This window comes from Typopeltis vanoorti, chromosome 20 (assembly GCF_054136105.1).
Source record: "Typopeltis vanoorti isolate ZY-2024b chromosome 20, IOZ_Tvanoo_1.0, whole genome shotgun sequence".
NCBI lineage: Eukaryota > Metazoa > Arthropoda > Arachnida > Uropygi > Thelyphonidae > Typopeltis > Typopeltis vanoorti.
In genome coordinates this window covers 63,449,724-63,469,570 of record NC_143568.1, presented here as the reverse complement: position 1 = coordinate 63,469,570, position 19,847 = coordinate 63,449,724, and the positions used below count along the sequence as shown (strand labels likewise).

General features: G+C 35.2%; 1 protein-coding gene across 4 annotated transcripts in view; it reads left to right on the top strand.

The window, feature by feature from the left end:
• IntS1 (integrator complex subunit 1) overlaps positions 1–19,847 on the top strand; it is a 664,867-nt gene that overhangs the window by 95,324 nt on the left and 549,696 nt on the right. For all 4 annotated transcript variants that reach the window (XM_090410538.1, XM_090410537.1, XM_090410536.1 and 1 more), the window contains exon 11: positions 6,523–6,664. In XM_090410538.1, the coding sequence (XP_090266664.1) occupies positions 6,523–6,664 (142 nt within the window). The remainder of the gene's footprint in view (positions 1–6,522; positions 6,665–19,847) is intronic.

Here is a 19,847-nt window from a genome sequence, read left to right as displayed (position 1 = left end):
ATTAATATCTTCTGTCTCCAGAAGTATCTCCACTCTTCATGTATGATGTGTATGGCATTATCATTCATAAAAATGAATTCTTCGTCTATAGCACCATAGTACTATTAAACATGATGCTGAAGAACTTCATTACAGTATCGTTCACCAGTCATAATCTCTTTTTCTAGCACTTGTAGCTTGGTGCATCCATTAAGCATAATAGTACCTCAGCACCTATCCTTTTCAAGAACATTTTCGCGATGGTAAGCAGTACTACTTTCATGCCATATCGAGTGATGTGGGCAAATATCAGAATGTGGAACTGGACAATGAGACTTATTTGTGCCTATGGTCCCAAAGTAGGTTCTACTAAGGTAGAAGTAGATGAATTTTTGATGCTTTAGAGAAAGCAACTAACACAATCAAAAAGGAAAAGTTGGTTCTTATTGGGGATCTAAATCACAGAGTAGGAAATGATTGTCAGACATACAAAAATATTTGGAGAAAAGAGTAAAGCTAATAATAATGGCAAATACCTGTTGGATTTCTGCTCAGGATATGGACTGGTTATTACTAACACGATGATCCAACATAAAAATGTGCACAAATTCACATGGAGAGAAGAGGCAAGGAATAAGAAGAGTCTCATTGACTATGTTATTGTTAATAGTGATGTTTTGTCCCTGGTGCAGGACACCAGAGTGTACATAGGATTTGAAATTGGAAGTGATCACTATTTAGTCTTGAGCAGAATAAAATTGAATTTCATATTGAAAAGAATAACATGTAAGAAAGTTTTAAAGCGAATAAAAGTTGAGCAGCTCTCAGATGTGAACTGTAGACAAAAATACACAAAGATTATTGAAGAAAAAAATGAAAGAGTTTGAGAACAGGAACTAAACCTTGGAGATTCAGTGGCAAACCTTGAAGAAAACCCTGATTGATTCAGTCAGAGAGGCATGTGGTGAGGTTGTCTGCAAGGATAGAAAAATCAGAACTCCATGGTGGACACAGGAAGTTAAAGAGGCAATGAAGGAAAAGAAGAAAGCATATCAAAAAATTCCTGCAATTAAGTCAGCTTGTGCTCTTAGAGAATGCAGAGACAAATGTAAGAAAGCTAAAAACACTGTAAAACTAGCTAAACAAAAGTCATGGGAAGACGCTGGTAAGAAAATAGAAAATAAATATCAAGAAGGTGGCAAGATATTCTAGAGGTTGTTGAAGAAGCTTAAAAATGGAGGAAAGAGTGCTGTGCAAGGAATTAGAGATGATAAAGGTGATATGAAAACTGGAGAAAAAAAGATATCCTTGAAGTATGGAGTAATTACTTCGAAAAATTGCTAAATGAAACAAGCAGTGATAGCACAGTGGTAAAAAAACTCAACAGGCATACAGTCAGGAATACATATCCATATTTGAAGTAGATGTCTTACAGCGGCTGCACTGCATAGTTCAGAAGGCCTGGACAGAGAGATGAATTCCCGATGATTGGAGTAGAGCTCTCATAGTACCCATATATAAAAAGGGAAATAAAACTGAATGTGAGAATTACAGAGGTATTTCCCTACTGAGTAATCTTGGCAAGATTTATGCCAGTATACTTGAGAAACGATTGAGAATAATAGTGGAAGAAAAGCTTGGTGAAGAACAAGCTGGATTCAGGCCAAATAGAGGCTGTTAGGGTCAGATCTTCACTTTACGACAAATAGTTGAAAAAGCATGGGAATATAACAAAGATCTGTATTTAAGTTTTGTTGATCTGGAAAAGGCATATGACAAGATGCCAAGAGAGAAGCTATTCAATACGCTACAGTTATATGGTGTCAATGGGGCATTATATCAAGCAACACTTAGTCTTTATTTGAGTTGTAAGTCAGCAGTTAGAATTGAAGGAAGTACAGGAAGATGGTTTAATGTTAAATCTGGTGTGAGATAAGGATGTTCATTATCCCCTCTGTTATTCATTATCTATGTGGATCACATTATGAAAGAAAGTGGTATTAAACATGATATCAGAATTGGAGATGTTAATGTCAGCTCTGCTTTATGCGGATTATGTTATACCTCTAAATAAATCTGCTACAAGTTTGCATGATTCCCTGACTAAATTGAATAACTGTTGTAATAGATATGGAATGAAGGTCAGCAATAAAAAGACAAAGACAATGAAAATAGTTAGAATCGTTGAAAATATCAACTGTGTTGTGAAAGGAGAACCTGTGGAACAAGTAAAACATTTCAGCTACTTAGGCACAATTTTTAATGAAGATGGTAAATTAAATATGGAAATATACAACAGAATCAACAAAGCTGGTGTTAAGTTCTGAATGAAACAAAAATTAAATTAATTTACATTTCCTACAGACTTAACACGGGCTTGCTTTTTTGAATCAATTATTGATATATCAGATATACTAAATTATTGGAAATTTCCAAAATATTACTAAACAGGGAATCTTTCATTTATTTATGTTATAATGTGTAGTATTGTGAATTGCTTATAAATTGCTGGGAGAAAGAGATGATCCAATTAAATAAAAGTGGCCGGATTCTGAACACGTGCAACAAAGAGTACAGGTGCACCCTTTTTGTAAGCAAGAAGCTTCCCCCCCCCCCCCCCCCACACTCACGCATTCCGAAAATCACACTAAGAATTCCATGTGTGGCGCTCAATACTGGGTGACGTGATGTGACGCTGAAAAATAGGAGGAGAAATCGATGACGTAATGTTAATTAACGTGTGGCATGCAATTTAAAAAGTCGTGCAATGCCAGAAAAAAGACTCTTACTCTTAGGCTTGTGCTCTCTTACGCTCCGGGTCTCATGCGGTCTTGCTATGGTGTGCGGAGCCTCCTCGTGGTGTCCCCTCGTTCTGCGCGGATTCAAGACAATGACTGAGGATCTTTGCCGTGGATTTGCCGAAAATTTACCGGTCAGCGACCAGCCCAGCAGAAGATAATTATCGATGCTTACGGAGATATCGTTACGATGTTGAGCGAGTTCACCAGAGAACAACGTCTACCTATCTTCAGTGGCAGAAGTGAGTGCAGCTTGAACCCTTGAAGAATGCCTCAGAAAAAGCAGAAGGAACGTGGAGTCGAAAGTAATTGTCCAGGCGAGATATGTAAGGTGGCCAGATAGTTCCCCAGCAATTGGTAGCGTACAGTCTGTTTTTTTTTATAAGTAAGTGTGTATTAGAAGGATATCTGTACATTTTAGGAAGGACTCTAGAGATTGGTTTTTTAATGATAGAGTAATAATGAGTATATTGTGAAAGAAATAGTGGGAGAGCATGTGCAGCCTAGAAATTGTCTCATTTAATGATTGAATAAGTTATGAGAATTTTGTGAGAGAAATTGTATGAGAGCACGTGAAGCTAATTTAGTAATTCAGTTAACAAATGTCTTTAGTATTGATGAATAAGTGTGTTCTTTCATGTATAAGTTGAAAATCATAAATGAAGTTCTTTGTCATACATGCTAAGATAGATATAGAGAATCTGTGAAATTAGTGCTCATTCATTAGCAATTACAGATTACTTAATCAGAGTGTATTCATGATGTGTAATATGTATCAATTGAATTAAATGTTTTGTTCTTTTTTGTTTAACTGATGACTTGCCTGATTTTCTTCTCTGTTGTTGCACTTACTCATAAAATACGGACCACAGCGGGAGATTAATTTATAGAGAGGCTACAACTGCAAACATAACCTATAGTAATATAAGATTGTATGCTGAACTGTGTTCTGGTTCCTTGATTCTACATTCTGTGTGTTAATCTAGGATTCTGGGTGGCGCAGTGAAAAATAAATGTTTCCTGAATCCGAAAAAGGAATTAGACCATTAGTATTCCCTTTGTCCCCCAAACCACTAGCATCGTTCTTATAAGTAAAGATCGGCCAAGAGAGATATAGAAGTTAAGAGAATAAAGTCTTACTAGAGAAGGATTTTACTAAGGGCACAGATACAAGTGCAAAATAAGTGTAATTAAGATTTAAAGAGAACAATACATAAGATAAATAAAGGAGAAATTAAACTTTACACTGGTATGGTTGGAAGTCAATTGAATAAATTCAATGGAATAAGAGTGAAATTAATCGGAACACTAAATTAGCTGTATAACAAACAGTGTTCAAACCGGTTTTAACTTATGGATCTGAGAGCTGGGTCAGAAGTAAAACACTTGACCAAAGACTAGAGGCCGCAGATATGAGAGTTCTGAGAAAGATTAGCTTTCTCAGAAATTGTGCCTAAGTAGCTGAGAAAAACAATTCAGCTACTTAGGCACAATTTTTAGTGAAGATGGTAAATTAAATATGGAAATAGATAACAGAATCAACAAAGCTGGTATGGTGGGAAGTCAATTGAATAAATTCATATGGAATAAGAGAGAAATTAGTCGGAACACTAAATTAGCTGTATACAACGGTGTTCAAACCAGTTTTAACTTATGGATCTGAGAGCTGGGGTCAGAAGTAAAACACTTGACTAAAGACTAGAGACTGCAGATATGAGAGTTCTGAGAAAGATTAGAGACATGGACAGATGGCATCAAAGGCAATATCATATTGAAAACGAGGGTATTAGGAAAGAAGTAGACATTGTTAGCATAGCTAATCTCAGCTGGTATGGTCACTTAAACAGAATGGGCAAGGAAAGATTAGCAAAACAAGTGTTCTCTGCCAGGTTGGCAGGAAAACGACCCAGAGGAAGACCAAGATATAGGTGGATTGATACGTACAAAGTGCCTTAGATGATAGAAATATAAGATCTGATAATGTAGACAGGTAACAGACAGATTTGGAGGAAAATTGTAGATCGGAAGTTAGTAATGATGTAAATTTTTCATGTAGTACTAGCATATCCTGTAAATCCCTTGAGGGTACATGTCAGGAATTTGATGATGATGATGATCAAGTGTTCTCTAGAATTGGAGGATAGACTAAAACTACTCTCATCTGTCGAGTAATTAGCCCATCAGTGTGTTATCCAATTTTTATGGATACAACACCACTGAAAACATGCTCTGCGATGAGACATTAATAAAGGAACACATACAGGCATATAGGTCTACTTGCCACAGTTGTCAAGATATCTACTTGCCTATGCTTGTATGGAGCTGACTTGCAAGCCCTGCCATGGTGTGTCAATTATGTTTTGTTGTTATAACCAAAAATCTGTCTTCGTGTTCCATGGTAGAGCGAGGGCAAACCCTTCACAAATGCCTGGATACAATTATATGTAAGATTCTAAATTCTTTGGCAATATCAGTAATTCTGCTGCCTTCTTCAGGCTTTCCAATAATTCTTCCTCATGTGAAATCATCTGGATTCATCATGCCTTTGAGACATTACAAGACATCCAAGTTTGCAACTTTATTCCTTTATGAAAAGAATAAAGGAATAAACATATTTTTGTTCAAACATAATTCACTTAGTACAGCCTTTTGCTATTTATCTTGTTGAATGTTATTATGCAACCTCTTTGCACACGATTCAAAAATTTGAATGTGTATCCACTTTCTACTCGAAATTGTTATTATTCAAATTGCTACAAGCTGATTCAGGCTTATCCCTGAAAGTAATGAATGGAGGTGGTGAGTAAGAACAGTGAGAGTGGCTTTTATATATGGAGGGTGGTTGGGCTGTGGAATGCATTGCCTGATAGGATAATGAGAGTATGAATATTGAATGAGTTTAAGGAATGTTATGATAGATTTTGTGTTTAAGATGGGTCTCCTAAGTGACCTCCATGGAGCCATAAGTGCTGAATAATAATAATCACAAGTTACATTGGTACATACTATCGCTGGCTGAGAATAACTGTTTTGGTCGACCATAGCCATGACCTTATGAGCTGTAGCTATGATTTACACTACATAGGACAGACAAGCAAGTCTAGAGAAGTACTGATCAGAGGACTTCAAAGATGTTAAGAATGAAAGTGGACACAAATCAGGACTGGCAGCACACACAACTTAAACAAAACATCAAGTGTAGTATGGCAACAAACAAAAATGCTCTACATAGATTACCATTTTTTCTCAATAGCATTCAAAGAATCAGCTGAAATGATGAAACACCCTACAGTGCAACGAAAAACAAGAGATGATTTTATGTCAGGTTTGGTCTTCACTAATTCATCACAGCATGCTCATATTTATCAGTAGTATAGTATACAGCAATCCATGAACAAGCGAACAACATCACATCAAATGCACCCTTTCCATTGTTAATTATGTTCAAATATTTTCAATTTGGTTGTTAACTGTTATTTCCTGTTTAGAGTTTTTTAGTTTATTCATGTAATTATTGTGATGATGTGAAACAAAACATGAAACTAGTTGAGAAAACAATAAAAATAGTTTCTTATTCTATATGATGCTTTGTTTTTGTGGAATAATACAAAAGATCATATTTCTAGTATGTCCTCCCTTAGATATTTTTCTATACATAATAATGTTACATTACTAATAGATAAACATTATTCACCTTTAAGAATGTATTTATTTACTGATAAGTTTTTATGTGCATGCCTTGCAGAGAACTTCTTAGCCAACATGCAGACAACCCAAGTACTGTATTGAAACATGCCATTTATAATGAATTATCAAATTCTCGCAATCCCAACAACATGCAGTTGTTGTCTATTATTTTTCAGCATTCACCTGACCGAGCAGCAAAGGTAAGTCATCAAATGTTCACTGGTAAACCTCTTCAGTATATTTTTAAAAATATGCAGCAACCTTTAAATTGTTTAATGATATATACTAGTATATCATTGTCAGTAAAATTTCATGCTAAGAATATTTTTTTTCAATTAATTCTTTACTTACATAGGCAATCTGACATACATTTATATTGCATAAATTGTCATGCTTCATGTGAGCATTATCATGTATGAGATTTGTTGATCACTAAAATACTAGTAAACCAAAGTTATGAAGAAAAATATTTTGTCAGAGAGAGAGACTTTTGTCTCTCTCTGACAAAACAACTTAGTCACTATCAATTCAGGTTTTATTTTTTTTCCTCATGAAAAATGACCTTACCCCTTACCCTTTGATAATACTCAGCATATCAAGACCTGATCCCTCTTCTCAGACTGACCCTTACTTCTAGCTTTTCCTGACATAGTCACATCATTTTTATAGCATCCTCAGCTTCCAAAAAAACTTTGAATTCTTTTTTTTTTCTAGATGTTACTTTTCATCTTTCCAGCTATTAACTCTGTACAAATCGCAAATCTTTCTTACCTCTTGCCTTGGAATAATGATCTCGTGTTTAGAAATGTACACCAAAAACCTCTCTAAAAATTGTTGAAGCTGCTCAGAAGGTACTTTGAGATAAGCTCTTTCTCACATATTCTCTCCAGTCACTGTGCCTCACAGTGGTCAGTTTCCACATTGTCTCTTCTACAGATATTTCCAGACATTGTTCATGCATCATGTCCCCCCCCCCTTTCTGTTAAACTTACAATAACATGAGCAACAGCTGCTCAACATCCTTTTACAGTTAATTATAATAGATAAGAAATTATATTCTTGTTTTAATCCTATACCCAAGCATATGCAAGCAAACAAAGTTTGTACATGATATATCTTCATGCCTAGGTTACATGTGTATAGAGGCTGTTGATTTTACATCAGTTGCCTTAGTATCCTGAATGACAAAGCACGCTTCCTTTCAGACATGTACAGTAGTTACTATGCATTATGGGGGGGGGGGTCATCAATACCTAGACTGATTCCTTAGTGGGAGCTAGACCAAGAAAGATGCTGAAGTTAAATTAGTGCAAAGTCACATTTTCCAAAAATAAATTGTAACTTTTTTTGCTGTTGTAATTTTTTAGGAAAACTTTTAAGCTGACAGAAAAAGGTAATCAGAATGAATCTGTGGAAAATGACCCTGGAATGGAAAAAGTAAAACAAAAATGGAAACGACAAAATATAATACATATAGCAGACTGGAACATAAGAGGAATAGCATATAAAGAAATAGAATTAGACCAAATATTAAATGAAGGAAATTTTCAAATACCATTAATCACTGAAACAAAAAATAGATTAAAAAGAACCATGAGATGAGAACTGAAAATTTTAATGTAATATGTAGTGGAGTTGACAGAGACCAAAGAGCACAAGCAGGAGTTATGATTTGGATTCATAACTCCCTTTCAAAACAGTTAAAACATTATAAATTATGGAATGAAAGAATAATAGAAGCTAGAATAAAAATAGATATTGAGGTTATTTAATAATAATCAGTTTATATGCTCCAGAAGAAGGAAGAGAACAGAATAATATTGAATTTTATAATCAGTTACAAAATATATATAATAAAATAAATAAAAATGATTATGTAATTCAAAAATTAAGTGGATATTGAATACCACATTATTTCTTAGCCGAATAAGAAACTCAAAGATAGGATATCTAATTTTGTTTCTTATTCGGCTAAGAAATAATGTGGTATTCAATATCCACTTAATTTTTGAATATTTTACTTCGCCAAAGTGAAGCCTGCTGGCTGTTATTTCAATGATTATGTAATATTAGCAGGAGACTTAAATGCAAGAATTGGAAACATAAAATTAATAATAATATAAGAATATATGGAGAACATTCTCTAAACAGGAATAGATTGATCGATTTTGTAGTTTATAATAACCTAAAAATAATGAATGAATTCTTTCTATAAACATAAAGACATAAATATACTTGGGCAGCAAGAGGATGAAAATCAATATTAGATTATTTTATCTTAAATGAAAAGACATCAAAGTTCTCTATGTTAGAGTTCATAGAGGATATGAAATAAATAGTGACCACTTCCTCATTAAAATAAAATTAAGATTACCACCTAAATGGCTACAAATAACAGAACAGAAAGAAAATTTGAAACATTTGTTTATAAAACTAGATAATTAAATTACACAATTATACCATGGCTATATGAACAAAGAATTAACCGATATTTAGATAAAATAAAACAAAATGAAGAAATAGAAAGAGAATGGCTTAATATAAAAACGATACTAAATGCAGCAGCAAATGAAAGCTTAGGAAAGACCAAAAAATTCAATAAAAAGAAAAAACTGAAGATATGGGATGATATAATCAAAGAAATAATAAAAAAGAAAAAAGAAGCCTATCATAAATGGTTAAACAGTAAAAGATTAGAAGATGAAATAGAATATAAAAGAATAAGAACCATAGCTAAAAGAGAAGTCAGAAAAAGACATAGAGAATCTCATCTCATCTCTTCTTTTTTTTTTTCCCCTCTTTTACCTTGCGGTGTCGAGGGTTTATTAATCATCGGACCTCAGACCGTTCACAAGATAAGGTGATCTGCCCTACGTCCCAGTGTATCCTATGTCAATAGTGTTGAGTTCTCAAGGCCGATTTGCCTGCTTTGCGGGATGAAAAACCCCAGAATAAACTGGGGAAAAAACCCCACTGTTCACACCCAAGACCAGCTAACTTGGCTATGGCTGAGGAAGATCCTTCAGCTCCTCACGTCACCAACGGGAATCGAACCTAGGACACTCCTTCCCCAGGCATACGATTGCGAAGTGCACAGCCACTAGGCTAACTGTGCAGACGACATAGAGAATCATGGAACAGATGTTTCTAATTTAGAACATTATTTATATAAAATAAGACCCAATGTATATAAGATTTTGAAACACTTAAATACAGATACTAAAGAAAACATAAAATTAAACACCGAATTGAAATTAGAAGAATTTCTAAATTTCTATGCAGAATTGTGGACAGATAAATATTTTAAAAAAGATAACTGGCAAACATTTAATGAAAATGAAAAGGAAATAACAAAAGAAGAATTAGAAATCAGCCTGAAAGAAACAAGAAACGGAAAATCATCTGGAGAAGATAAGCTAGGTTCAGAACTATATAAATATGCAGGAACAAGTTTCAAAGAATGACTCCTATTATTTTTAAATAAAATCTATTCAATAGGTAACCCCCCAATAGAATGGAAAAAAACAATTGTGATTCCTATCTTTAAAAAAGTAGTCAAGATGACTAAAAACTATAGAGGTATAACTATACTAAATTCCTGTTACAAAATATATAGTAGAATATTAAATAACAAACTAATAAAATATTCTGAAAACTTTATTTTAGAAGTACAGAATGGATTTAGAAAAGCACGATCATGTATAGACCCAGCCTTTTGCCTAAAATTAATCATAGAGAAAAGAAGAGAATACAATTTAGAAACACATATTACATTTATTGACTTTGAAAAAGCATTTTATTTAACATATTAAAAGAAAGACAAATACCAAATAATATCCTAAAAGCTATCATAAGTATATATGAAAATAAACAAATACAAATAAGATTAAATCATTAGCTATCATATACGAGAGAGATAAACCAAGGAGTCCAACAGGGATGTCCCCTCTCAGCAACTCTTTTTAATGTTTACCTAAATGAAATAATAATAAAATGGAATTTCGTATCATCAGCAGACAACTGAAAATATTTCCTTTTAGGTTATTTCCTATATCATTTATGTACAAATTAAACAGCAATGGTCCCAGCACCGAACACTAGTCACCCGTTTTCTCCTCGATTCTACTCGTCTATATACCACTTTTTGATATCTGTTCAGCAGCCACCCTCTTATCTACTTAACCAGTATCATATCCATCCCCATTTATATCCATCCCCATTTATTCTGATTTGCGTAACAGGGTTCCATGTGGTATTCTGTAAAATGGTTTTGCAAAATTCAGCAGAATTATTCTGTAGCAATTTCCTTTATCCAATATTACACTATTATAAAAACTGTTAATCACTAATGCATGACCAACCCCTCACAAAGCCATGTTGCCCCTTATACAGTACCATATTTTTATCCATCCATTCCTGAATTCTCTTTTTGACCAATTTTTCCAATACTTTTACCACCACACCTGAGATTGATCTATAATTTACAACTGCAGTCTTAGAACTTCCCTTGTGCAAGGGAATTATTTTTGCCCTCTTTCCACTACTCCCTTGGAACTCTACAAGAGCTAAGAATTAAATTAAAGAGCCTAGTCAGAGGCATTACCAGTTCCCTTGCACATTCTTGCAAAACCTTCTAATCCCACAGCTGTATTTACATTGAGATTCTGCAATATCCTAAGAGCCTCCAATTCATCTGCCTCTGTTCTCACATTAGTATCTGTCACATAAACCTCACTAAGATGATATACCCTTGCAAAGTGATCACTCAGTAACTCGGCTATTTTATCTGCTTCTGTCACTTCGTGAACATCACTCATTGAGGTTAATCTTCCATAGTCAATTCTTCCTCTTACTTGCCACTTAATGAAAGAATTGGCATACTCGCCTAGATTCTTCTCATAATCTGATTTTGCCATGCTGGTCACCTGTCTTTTTTGAGCCTTATAGTGTTCATGAGTTTTTGCTGGTCATCTTTCTCTTTATATACCCTCCACAGCATTTTCTTCTTCTGTAGCTCATGCTTAATGATATTACTCATTCATCTAACTCCTACCTGATTAACCCTCCTCACTTTAGGTATACAATTTAATATATTTCTTCCTCTAGATCACCCTTATCTATTTCTCATGCACTACTAACATCCTTATCCTACAATGCTTCATGCCATATCACAGATTTAAGCTTCTTCCTAAGCTTGTCATAATCACCTGCCTTGTAGTTCCACATATACCTCTTCTTGACAGAATATTCCTCATGTTGTACAATCTCCCAAGTCAAGATCACATGGTCACTTTCACCAATCAGAGGTAATATGGTCACCTTGGTTATGGATAGCTCTTCTGATCCTGTGACCAACTCCAATACTCTTTCATCTTGAGTCTCCTTCATCACATGCCTCAAGTAATTATCTTTTAGTAGGTATATAAATTCCATTTTCTTCCTGCCATGTGCCCTCTCTTCCATTCAGTCTATATCTCCATAGTTGAAGTCCCCCCATAATGATCACTCGATCTGTATTCAGTACTAATTTGCCGATACATATCTTCCAGATCATCCATGAAACTTCCTGGCCCATAGCAATAATCAACTATATATATTTTTTTTACTGGCCCAGATCTAATACCAGACTGCTTCAAATGAACAGCCACCCTCCCACCTGTCTATTATTCTTTTTTCTACAATTCATCTTCTTTATCAGCATTACTCCTCCTCCTCCATCCTATATTCTCTATCTTCCCTGAAAATACTAAACCCTTCACATTCTATCCCTGTAACTACATCATCTGTTGCACTAACCAATGCCAAACTCCCCTTCCTCTTGTTCCTGATGCTTCTGGCATTAGTATATAGAAACTGCAGCATCCTTTTAGGTCCCTACCCACCTTTACTTCCTGAATTGACTACCCTATTCAATAGGGTAGTCAATTCAGGAAGTATGGATGCTTTCACATCCATACTTCCACATCATCAGAATCATGGATGCCTCCACACAAACTCACTTGCTTCCACCCTAATTACTTAAGTTTTTCCTGAAATTGTGCTTCAGCATGCTTGATGAACAAAGCTCTCTCCAGACATTCACTACCAAAATCATTTAGATGCAGTCCTTCAGCATTGTACAAATCCTTCTTTCTGTCAAACACAGATCCTCAACTATTACATCGTTCTTTTTACACAACCTACATATAGACTCATTAGCTAGGAATGTCCTTATTTGTTCTCCTCTTCTATCATAGAGGATAGAAACTTACAATCTTCACCTTCCTGCCCTTCAGTTTTGCCTTTTCTAACAATTCCTTTACATCTTCTCTCATAAAATTCTTCTCGCCTCTCAAATCATTTGTGTCAACCAAGGCAATCATTTCCTTTGACTTACCTTTTTGCATTTGGATTGCATGATTAATACCATGAATTTTTGCATCTGGGAAACATGATTTTGTCACAGTTTCATTAAGTGCTACCCTAATCATTGACTCTCCATATATAATTTTCTCCTTAACTTGTTTTTCTTTTTTTTTTTCATTCAGTCTTTATTGGTACTTCAGCCCACCTGTTTCCTTCTCTTTTCAGGCTCTGCTAATCTCTTGCTGCATCTGCAATTTTTCACTTTTGTTCTTTGTTCTGTGTCGGATAACAATCAAACATGCTATTTCTTTATTAATGTCCATTTCGTTCTCCTCTATTTTCATGGGCACACGTGTTTAGCATTAATAACATCATTTTCTATCTTACCGTCAGTACTGTCCACTACTAACATTTGCTGCATTCTCGTCACCTAATACACATTCACTCACTCTTGAAACATTTAATACATTCTCTCTCTCTCTCTCTCTCTCTCTCTAGTTTCAATTTCCTTCCACATATCCTTTAATTTTCTCACCAAATACATTTCACACAGACACTACTGCACAAAATCCTGCAATTCAACCGCAATTCAAATCACCTGACAACGTGCTCTTTGTAGCCATTGCCCTACCGCACATTGATGCCATACCGAATATCATATTTAAACAATATATATATATATATATATATATATATATACTAGGTTTACTTACAAACTATATAATTATAAATAGCTCATTTAATCACACACTCATTTAAAGCAAAAACTGCAATCACTTAACCCAATATTTTCATCTAAAATATGAAAAAGTATTTAATAACTTGAATTTAATAATTCCGTTGCTGAATTATAAATTCAAGTTATGGGTGACCATGCAGACTTTTTTTTTTTTTTTTGGAGGGGGGGGATATAAAATCAGTAATGTGACTAGAGGGAAGAAAGTGTTTTTTTTTTTTTTTTTTTTTTTTTTTTTTTTTAACATCTTAGAAGAGAACCATCTTATTTTTAAAGTTCTTTCCCTTCAGCTTGCATTAAGTTTTTAAATAAAGCCTCTGTTCTTTAAAACTATACATTGATCTATGTATAGTTTTAAAGAACTTTAAAACTATACATTTGACCCTTAAGAACCGGGGGTTCATCATCATTATCAAATTCCTGCCATGTACCCTCAAGGGGTGTACAGGATATGACAGTACTACATGAAAAAATTACATCATTACTAACTTCCTATCTACAATTTTCCTCCAAATCAGTCTGTTACTTGTCAAGACTCCAACATTATCAGATCTTATATTTCTATCGTCTAAGGCACTTTGTACCGTATCAATCCACCTATATCTTGGTCTTCCTCTGGGTCGTTTTCCTGCCAACCTGGCAGAGAACACTTGTTTTGCTAATCTTTCCTCACCCATTCTATTTAAGTGACCATACCACCTGAGATTAGCTCTGCTAACACATTCCTGGATGCTGACAATGTCAAGTTCTTTCCAAATATCCTCATTTTTAATATGATATTGCCATTGATGCCATCTGTTCACACCTCTAATCTTTCTCAGGACTCTCATATCTGCAGGCTCTAGTCTTTGGTCAAGTGTTTTACTTCTGACCCAGCTCTCAGATCCATAAGTTAAAACTGGTTTGAACACTGTCTTGTATACAGCTAATTTAGTGTTCTGACTAATTTCTCTCTTATTCCATATGAATTTATTCAGTTGACTTCCCACCATACCAGCTTTGCTGATTCTATTGTCTATTTCTCTATTTAATTTACCATCTTCACTAAAAATCGTGCTTAAGTAGCTGAAATGTTTTACTTTTTCCACAGGTTCTCCATTCACAACACAGTTGACATTTTCAATGATTCTGTCTATTTTCATTGTCTTTGTCTTTTTATTGCTGCCCTTCATACCATATCTATTACAACAGCTATTCAATTTAGTCAGAGAATCTTGCAGACTTGTAGCAGATTTATTTAGAAGTATAACATCATCCGCATAAAGCAAAGAGCTGACATTAACATCTCCAATTTTGATATCAGGTTTAATACCACTTTCCTTCATAATGTGATCCATATAGATAATGAATAACAGAGGGGATAATGTACATCCTTATCTCACACCAGATTTAACATTGAACCATCTTCCTGTACATCCTTCAATTCTAACTGCTGACTTACAACTCAAGTAAAGACTAAGTATTGCTTGATATAATGCCATATTGACACCATATAACTGCAGCATATTGAATAGCTTCTCTCTTGGCACCTTGTCATATGCCTTTTCCAAATCGACAAAACTTAAAATACAGATCTTTGTTATATTCCCATGCTTTCTCAACTATTTGTCGTAAAGTGAAGAGCTGATCCTGACAGCCTCTATTTGGCCTGAATCCAGCTTGTTCTTCACCAAGCTTTTCTTCCACAATTCTTCTCAACCGTTTCTCAAGTATACTTGCATAGATCTTGCCAGGAACACTCAGTAGGGAAATACCTCTGTAATTCTCACATTCAGTTTTATTTCCCTTTTTATATATGGGTACTATGAGAGCTCTACTCCAATCATCGGGAATTTGTCCCTCTGTCCAGGCTTTCTGAACTATGCAGTGCAGCCACTGTAAGACTTTTATACCACGATACTTCAGCATTTCTGGTCGAATATCATCTACTGCTGCTGCCTTTCCACATTTCAAGCCTTTGATGGCTTTTTCTACTTCAAGTATGGATATGTATTCCTGACTGCATGCCTGGTCATTGTTTTTTTTATCACTGTGCTGTCATCACTGCTTGTTTCATTTAGCAGTTTTTCAAAGTAATTACTCCATACTTCAACGATATCTTTTTCTCCTGTTTTCATGTCACCTTTATCATCTCTAACTCCATTTACAGCACTCTTTCCTCCATTCCTAAGCTTCTTCAACAACCTCCAGAATATTTTGCCACCTTCTTGATATTTATTTTCTATATTCTTGCCAAAGTCCTCTCATGACTTTTGTTTAGCTAGTTTTACACACTGTTTAGCTTTCTTACCTTTGTCTCTGTATTCTGTAAGAGTAAAAGCTGACTTATTTGCCAGGAACTTTTGATATGTTTTCTTCTTTTCCTTCACTGCCTCTTTAACTTCCTGTGTCCACCAGGGAGTTCTGATTTTTTTATCCTTGCACAAAACCTCACCACATGCCTCTCTGGCAGAATCAGTCAATGTTTTCTTCAGAGTTTGCCACTGACTCTCCAAGGTTTGATTCCTGTTCTCAAACTCTTTCATTTTCTTTTCAATAATCTTTGTGTATTTTAGTCTACAGTTCACATCTGAGAGCTGCTCAACTTTTATTCGCTTTAAAACTTTCTTACATGTTATTCTTTTCAATATGAAATTCAATTTTATCCTGCTCAAGACTAAATAGTGATCACTTCCAATTTCAAATCCTCTGTACACTCTGGTGTTCTGCACCAGGGAGAAAACATCACTGTCAACAATAACATAGTCAATGAGACTTTTCTTATTCCTAGCCTCTTCTCTCCATGTGAATTTGTGCACATTTTTATGTTGGAACATGGTGTTAGTAATAATCAGTCCATGTCCTGAGCAGAAATCCAACAGATATTTGCCATTATTAGCTTTGCTCTTTTCTCCAAATTTTCCCAAAATATTTTTGTATGTCTCACAATCATTTCCTACTCTGCTATTTAGATCCCCAACAAGGACCAACTTTTGGTTTTTCATTGTGTCAGTTGCTTTTTCTAAAGCCTCAAAAAATTCTTCCACTTCTACCTTAATAGAACCTTCTGTGGGACCATAGGCACAAATACGTCTCATTGTCCAGTTCCCCATTCTCATATTTGCCCACATTACTCTACTTGAGACTGACTGCCATTCAAGAAGATTAGCCTCGTATTTTGTGTTGAATACTATGGCTACTCCTTCTTTTCCTTGATTGTCATTGCCTGAATATAACATTTTGTATTTGTTGCTCAGAAAGATCTCACCAGTTTTGGTCTTTTTTGTTTCAGTCACCCCTATTATGTCGATCTGGTACTTATCCAATTCCTCAGCTAGCTCCATTTCTTTGCCATTCAGGCTTCTTATGTTGATAGTACCGATCTTTAACTCTGGTGATGTTGAGTTGGGGTTTGTTTTCAGATTTGTTCCAGTAGCTGACTTTTCGCTGTTTGCCCTGGTTCCCTGGCGAAAACAGCGGGGGCCTTGTTTAAGTCGCGCGGTTAAACCCTTAAGCACCCTGGGGGTTCTTAAGGGTCAAAGCTAAATAACTGAGAAGAGTCCTCCACATAGCCTTCAAAGAAATGCAGAGAACCGACCAGGGCTTCTGACCTAATGTCCAATCCTCACCTTCTCGTGGTGCACCCTGTTAGGTAATTACCTGAATACTGAACAGATGAGGATGTGCTGGCAATTTGGGATTTAGCCAACCAAATTGTATTCTTATTGGCTTAAACCAAAATTTCAAATGATGGTACAACATGACAAAATTTCATGCCAGCTGGGGAGTCGCGTGGTTAAACAAGGCCTTTGTTGTTTTCGCCAGGGAACCAGGGCAAACAGCGAAAAGTCAGCTACTGGAGTAAATCCTAAAACTTGCCCCAACTCAACATCACAAGAGTTCAAGATCGGTACTATCAACATAAGAAGCCTGAATGGCAAAGAAATGGAGCTAGCTGAGAAATTGGATAAGTACCAGATCAACATAATAGGGGTGACTGAAACAAAAAAGACAAAAACTGGTGATATATTTCTGAACAATAAATACAAAATGTTATATTCAGGCAATGACAATCAAGGAAAAGAAGAAGTTGCCATATAATATTCAGCACTAAATACAAGGCTAATCTTCTTGAATGGCAGGCAGTCTCAAGTTGAGTGATGTGGGTAAATATGAGAATGGGGAACTGGACAATGAGACTTATTTGTGCCTATGGTCCCACAGAAGGTTCTACTAACTTTTAGTAGAACCTTCTGTGGGACCTTCTGTTTTAGTAGAAGGTTCTACTGACTTTTCGCTGTTTGCCCTGGTAGAAGTGGAGGAATTTTTTGAGGCTTTAGAGAAGGCAACTGACACAATGAAAAAGGATAAGTTGGTCCTTGTTGAGGATTTAAATAGCAGAGTAGGAAATGATTGTCAGACATACAAAAATATTTTGGGAAAATTTGGAGAAAAGAGCAAAGCTAATAATAAAGCAAATACCTTTTGGATTTCTGCTCAGGACATGGACTGGTTATTACTAACACAATGTTCCAACATAAAAATGTGCACAAATTCACATGGAGAGAAGAGGCTAGGAATAAGAAAAGTCTCATTGACTATGTTATTGTTGATAGTGATGTTTTCTCCCTGGTGCAGAACACCAGAGTGTACAGAGGATTTGAAATTGGAAGTGATCACTATTTAGTCTTGAGCAGGATAAAATTGAATTTCATATTGAAAAGAATAACATGTAAGAAAGTTTTAAAGCGAATAAAAGTTGAGCAGCTCTCAGATGTGAATTGCAGACTAAAATTCACAAATATTATTCAAGAAAAAATGAAAGAGTTTGAGAACAGGAACCAAACCTTGGAGATTCAGTGGCGATCCCTGAAGAAAACTCTGATTGATTCAGTCAGAGAGGCATGTGGTGAGGTTGTGTGCAAGGATAAAAAAATCAGAACTTTTTTGGTGGACACAGGAAGTTAAAGAGGCAGTGAAGGACAATAAGTCAGCTTGTGCTCTTAGAGAATACAGAGACAAATGTAAGAAAGCTAAACAATCATGAAAAACAGGAGAAAAATATATCCTTGAAGTATGAAGTAATTACTTTGAAAAACTGCTAAATGAAACAAGCAGTGATGACAACACAGTGGTAAAAAACACTGACCAGGCATGCAGTCAGGTATCCATACTTGAAGTAGAAAAAGTTATCAAAAGCCTGAAATGTGGAAAGGCAGCAGGAGCAGATGATATTCGACCAGAAATACTCAAGTATGGAGGTATAAAACTCATACAGTGGCTGCACTACATAGTTCAGAAGGCCTGGACAGAGGGACGAATTCCAGATGATTTGAGTAGAGCTCTCATGATACCCATATATAAAAATTGAAATAAAACTGAATGTGAGAATTACAGAGGTATTTTATTACTGAGTGTTCCTGGTAAGATATATACAAGTATACTTGAGAAACGGTTGAAAAGAATTGTGGAAGAAAAGCTAGGTGAAGAACAAGCTGGATTTGGGCCAAATAGAGGCTGTCAGGATCAGATTTTCACTTTACAACAGATAGTTGAGAAATCATGGGAATATAACAAAGAACTGTATTTAAGTTTTATAGATCTGGAAAAGGCATATGAGAAGATGCCAAAAGAGAAGCTATTCCAAACGCTACAGTTATATGATACGTAGTCTTTATTTAATCTGCTCTTTGCTTTATGCGGATGATGTTATACTTCTAAATAAATCCACTACACTTCTGCAAGATTCCATGACTAAATTGAGTAACTGTTGTAATAAATATAGTATGAACTTGCATTAAAAGATGATGAAATAGGCAGAAACATTTAAAATATCAACTGCATTGTGAATGGAGAAATTTATAGAACAGGTAAAACATTTTGGCTACTAAAGCACGATTTTTAGTGAAGATGGTTAGTTAAATATGGAAATGGACAACAGAATCAACAAAGCTGTTTGGTAGGAAGTCAACTGAATAAATTTATACTGAATAAGAGAGAAACTAACTATATACAAGACAGATGAGAGTCCTTTGAAAGATTAGGGGCATGAACAGATGGCATCAATGGCAATATCATATTAAAAAGGGAAATAAAACTGAATGTGAGAATTACAGAGGTATTTCATTACTGAGTGTTCCTGGTAAGATATATATAAGTATACTTGAGAAGCGGTTGAGAAGGATTGTGGAAGAGAAGCTTGGTGAAGAACGAGGATATTGGGAAAGAACTTAATATTGTCAGCATCCAGGAATGCATTAGAAGTGCTAATCTCAGGTGGTATTTTCACTTAAGCAGAATGGGAGAAGAAAGATTAGCAAAAC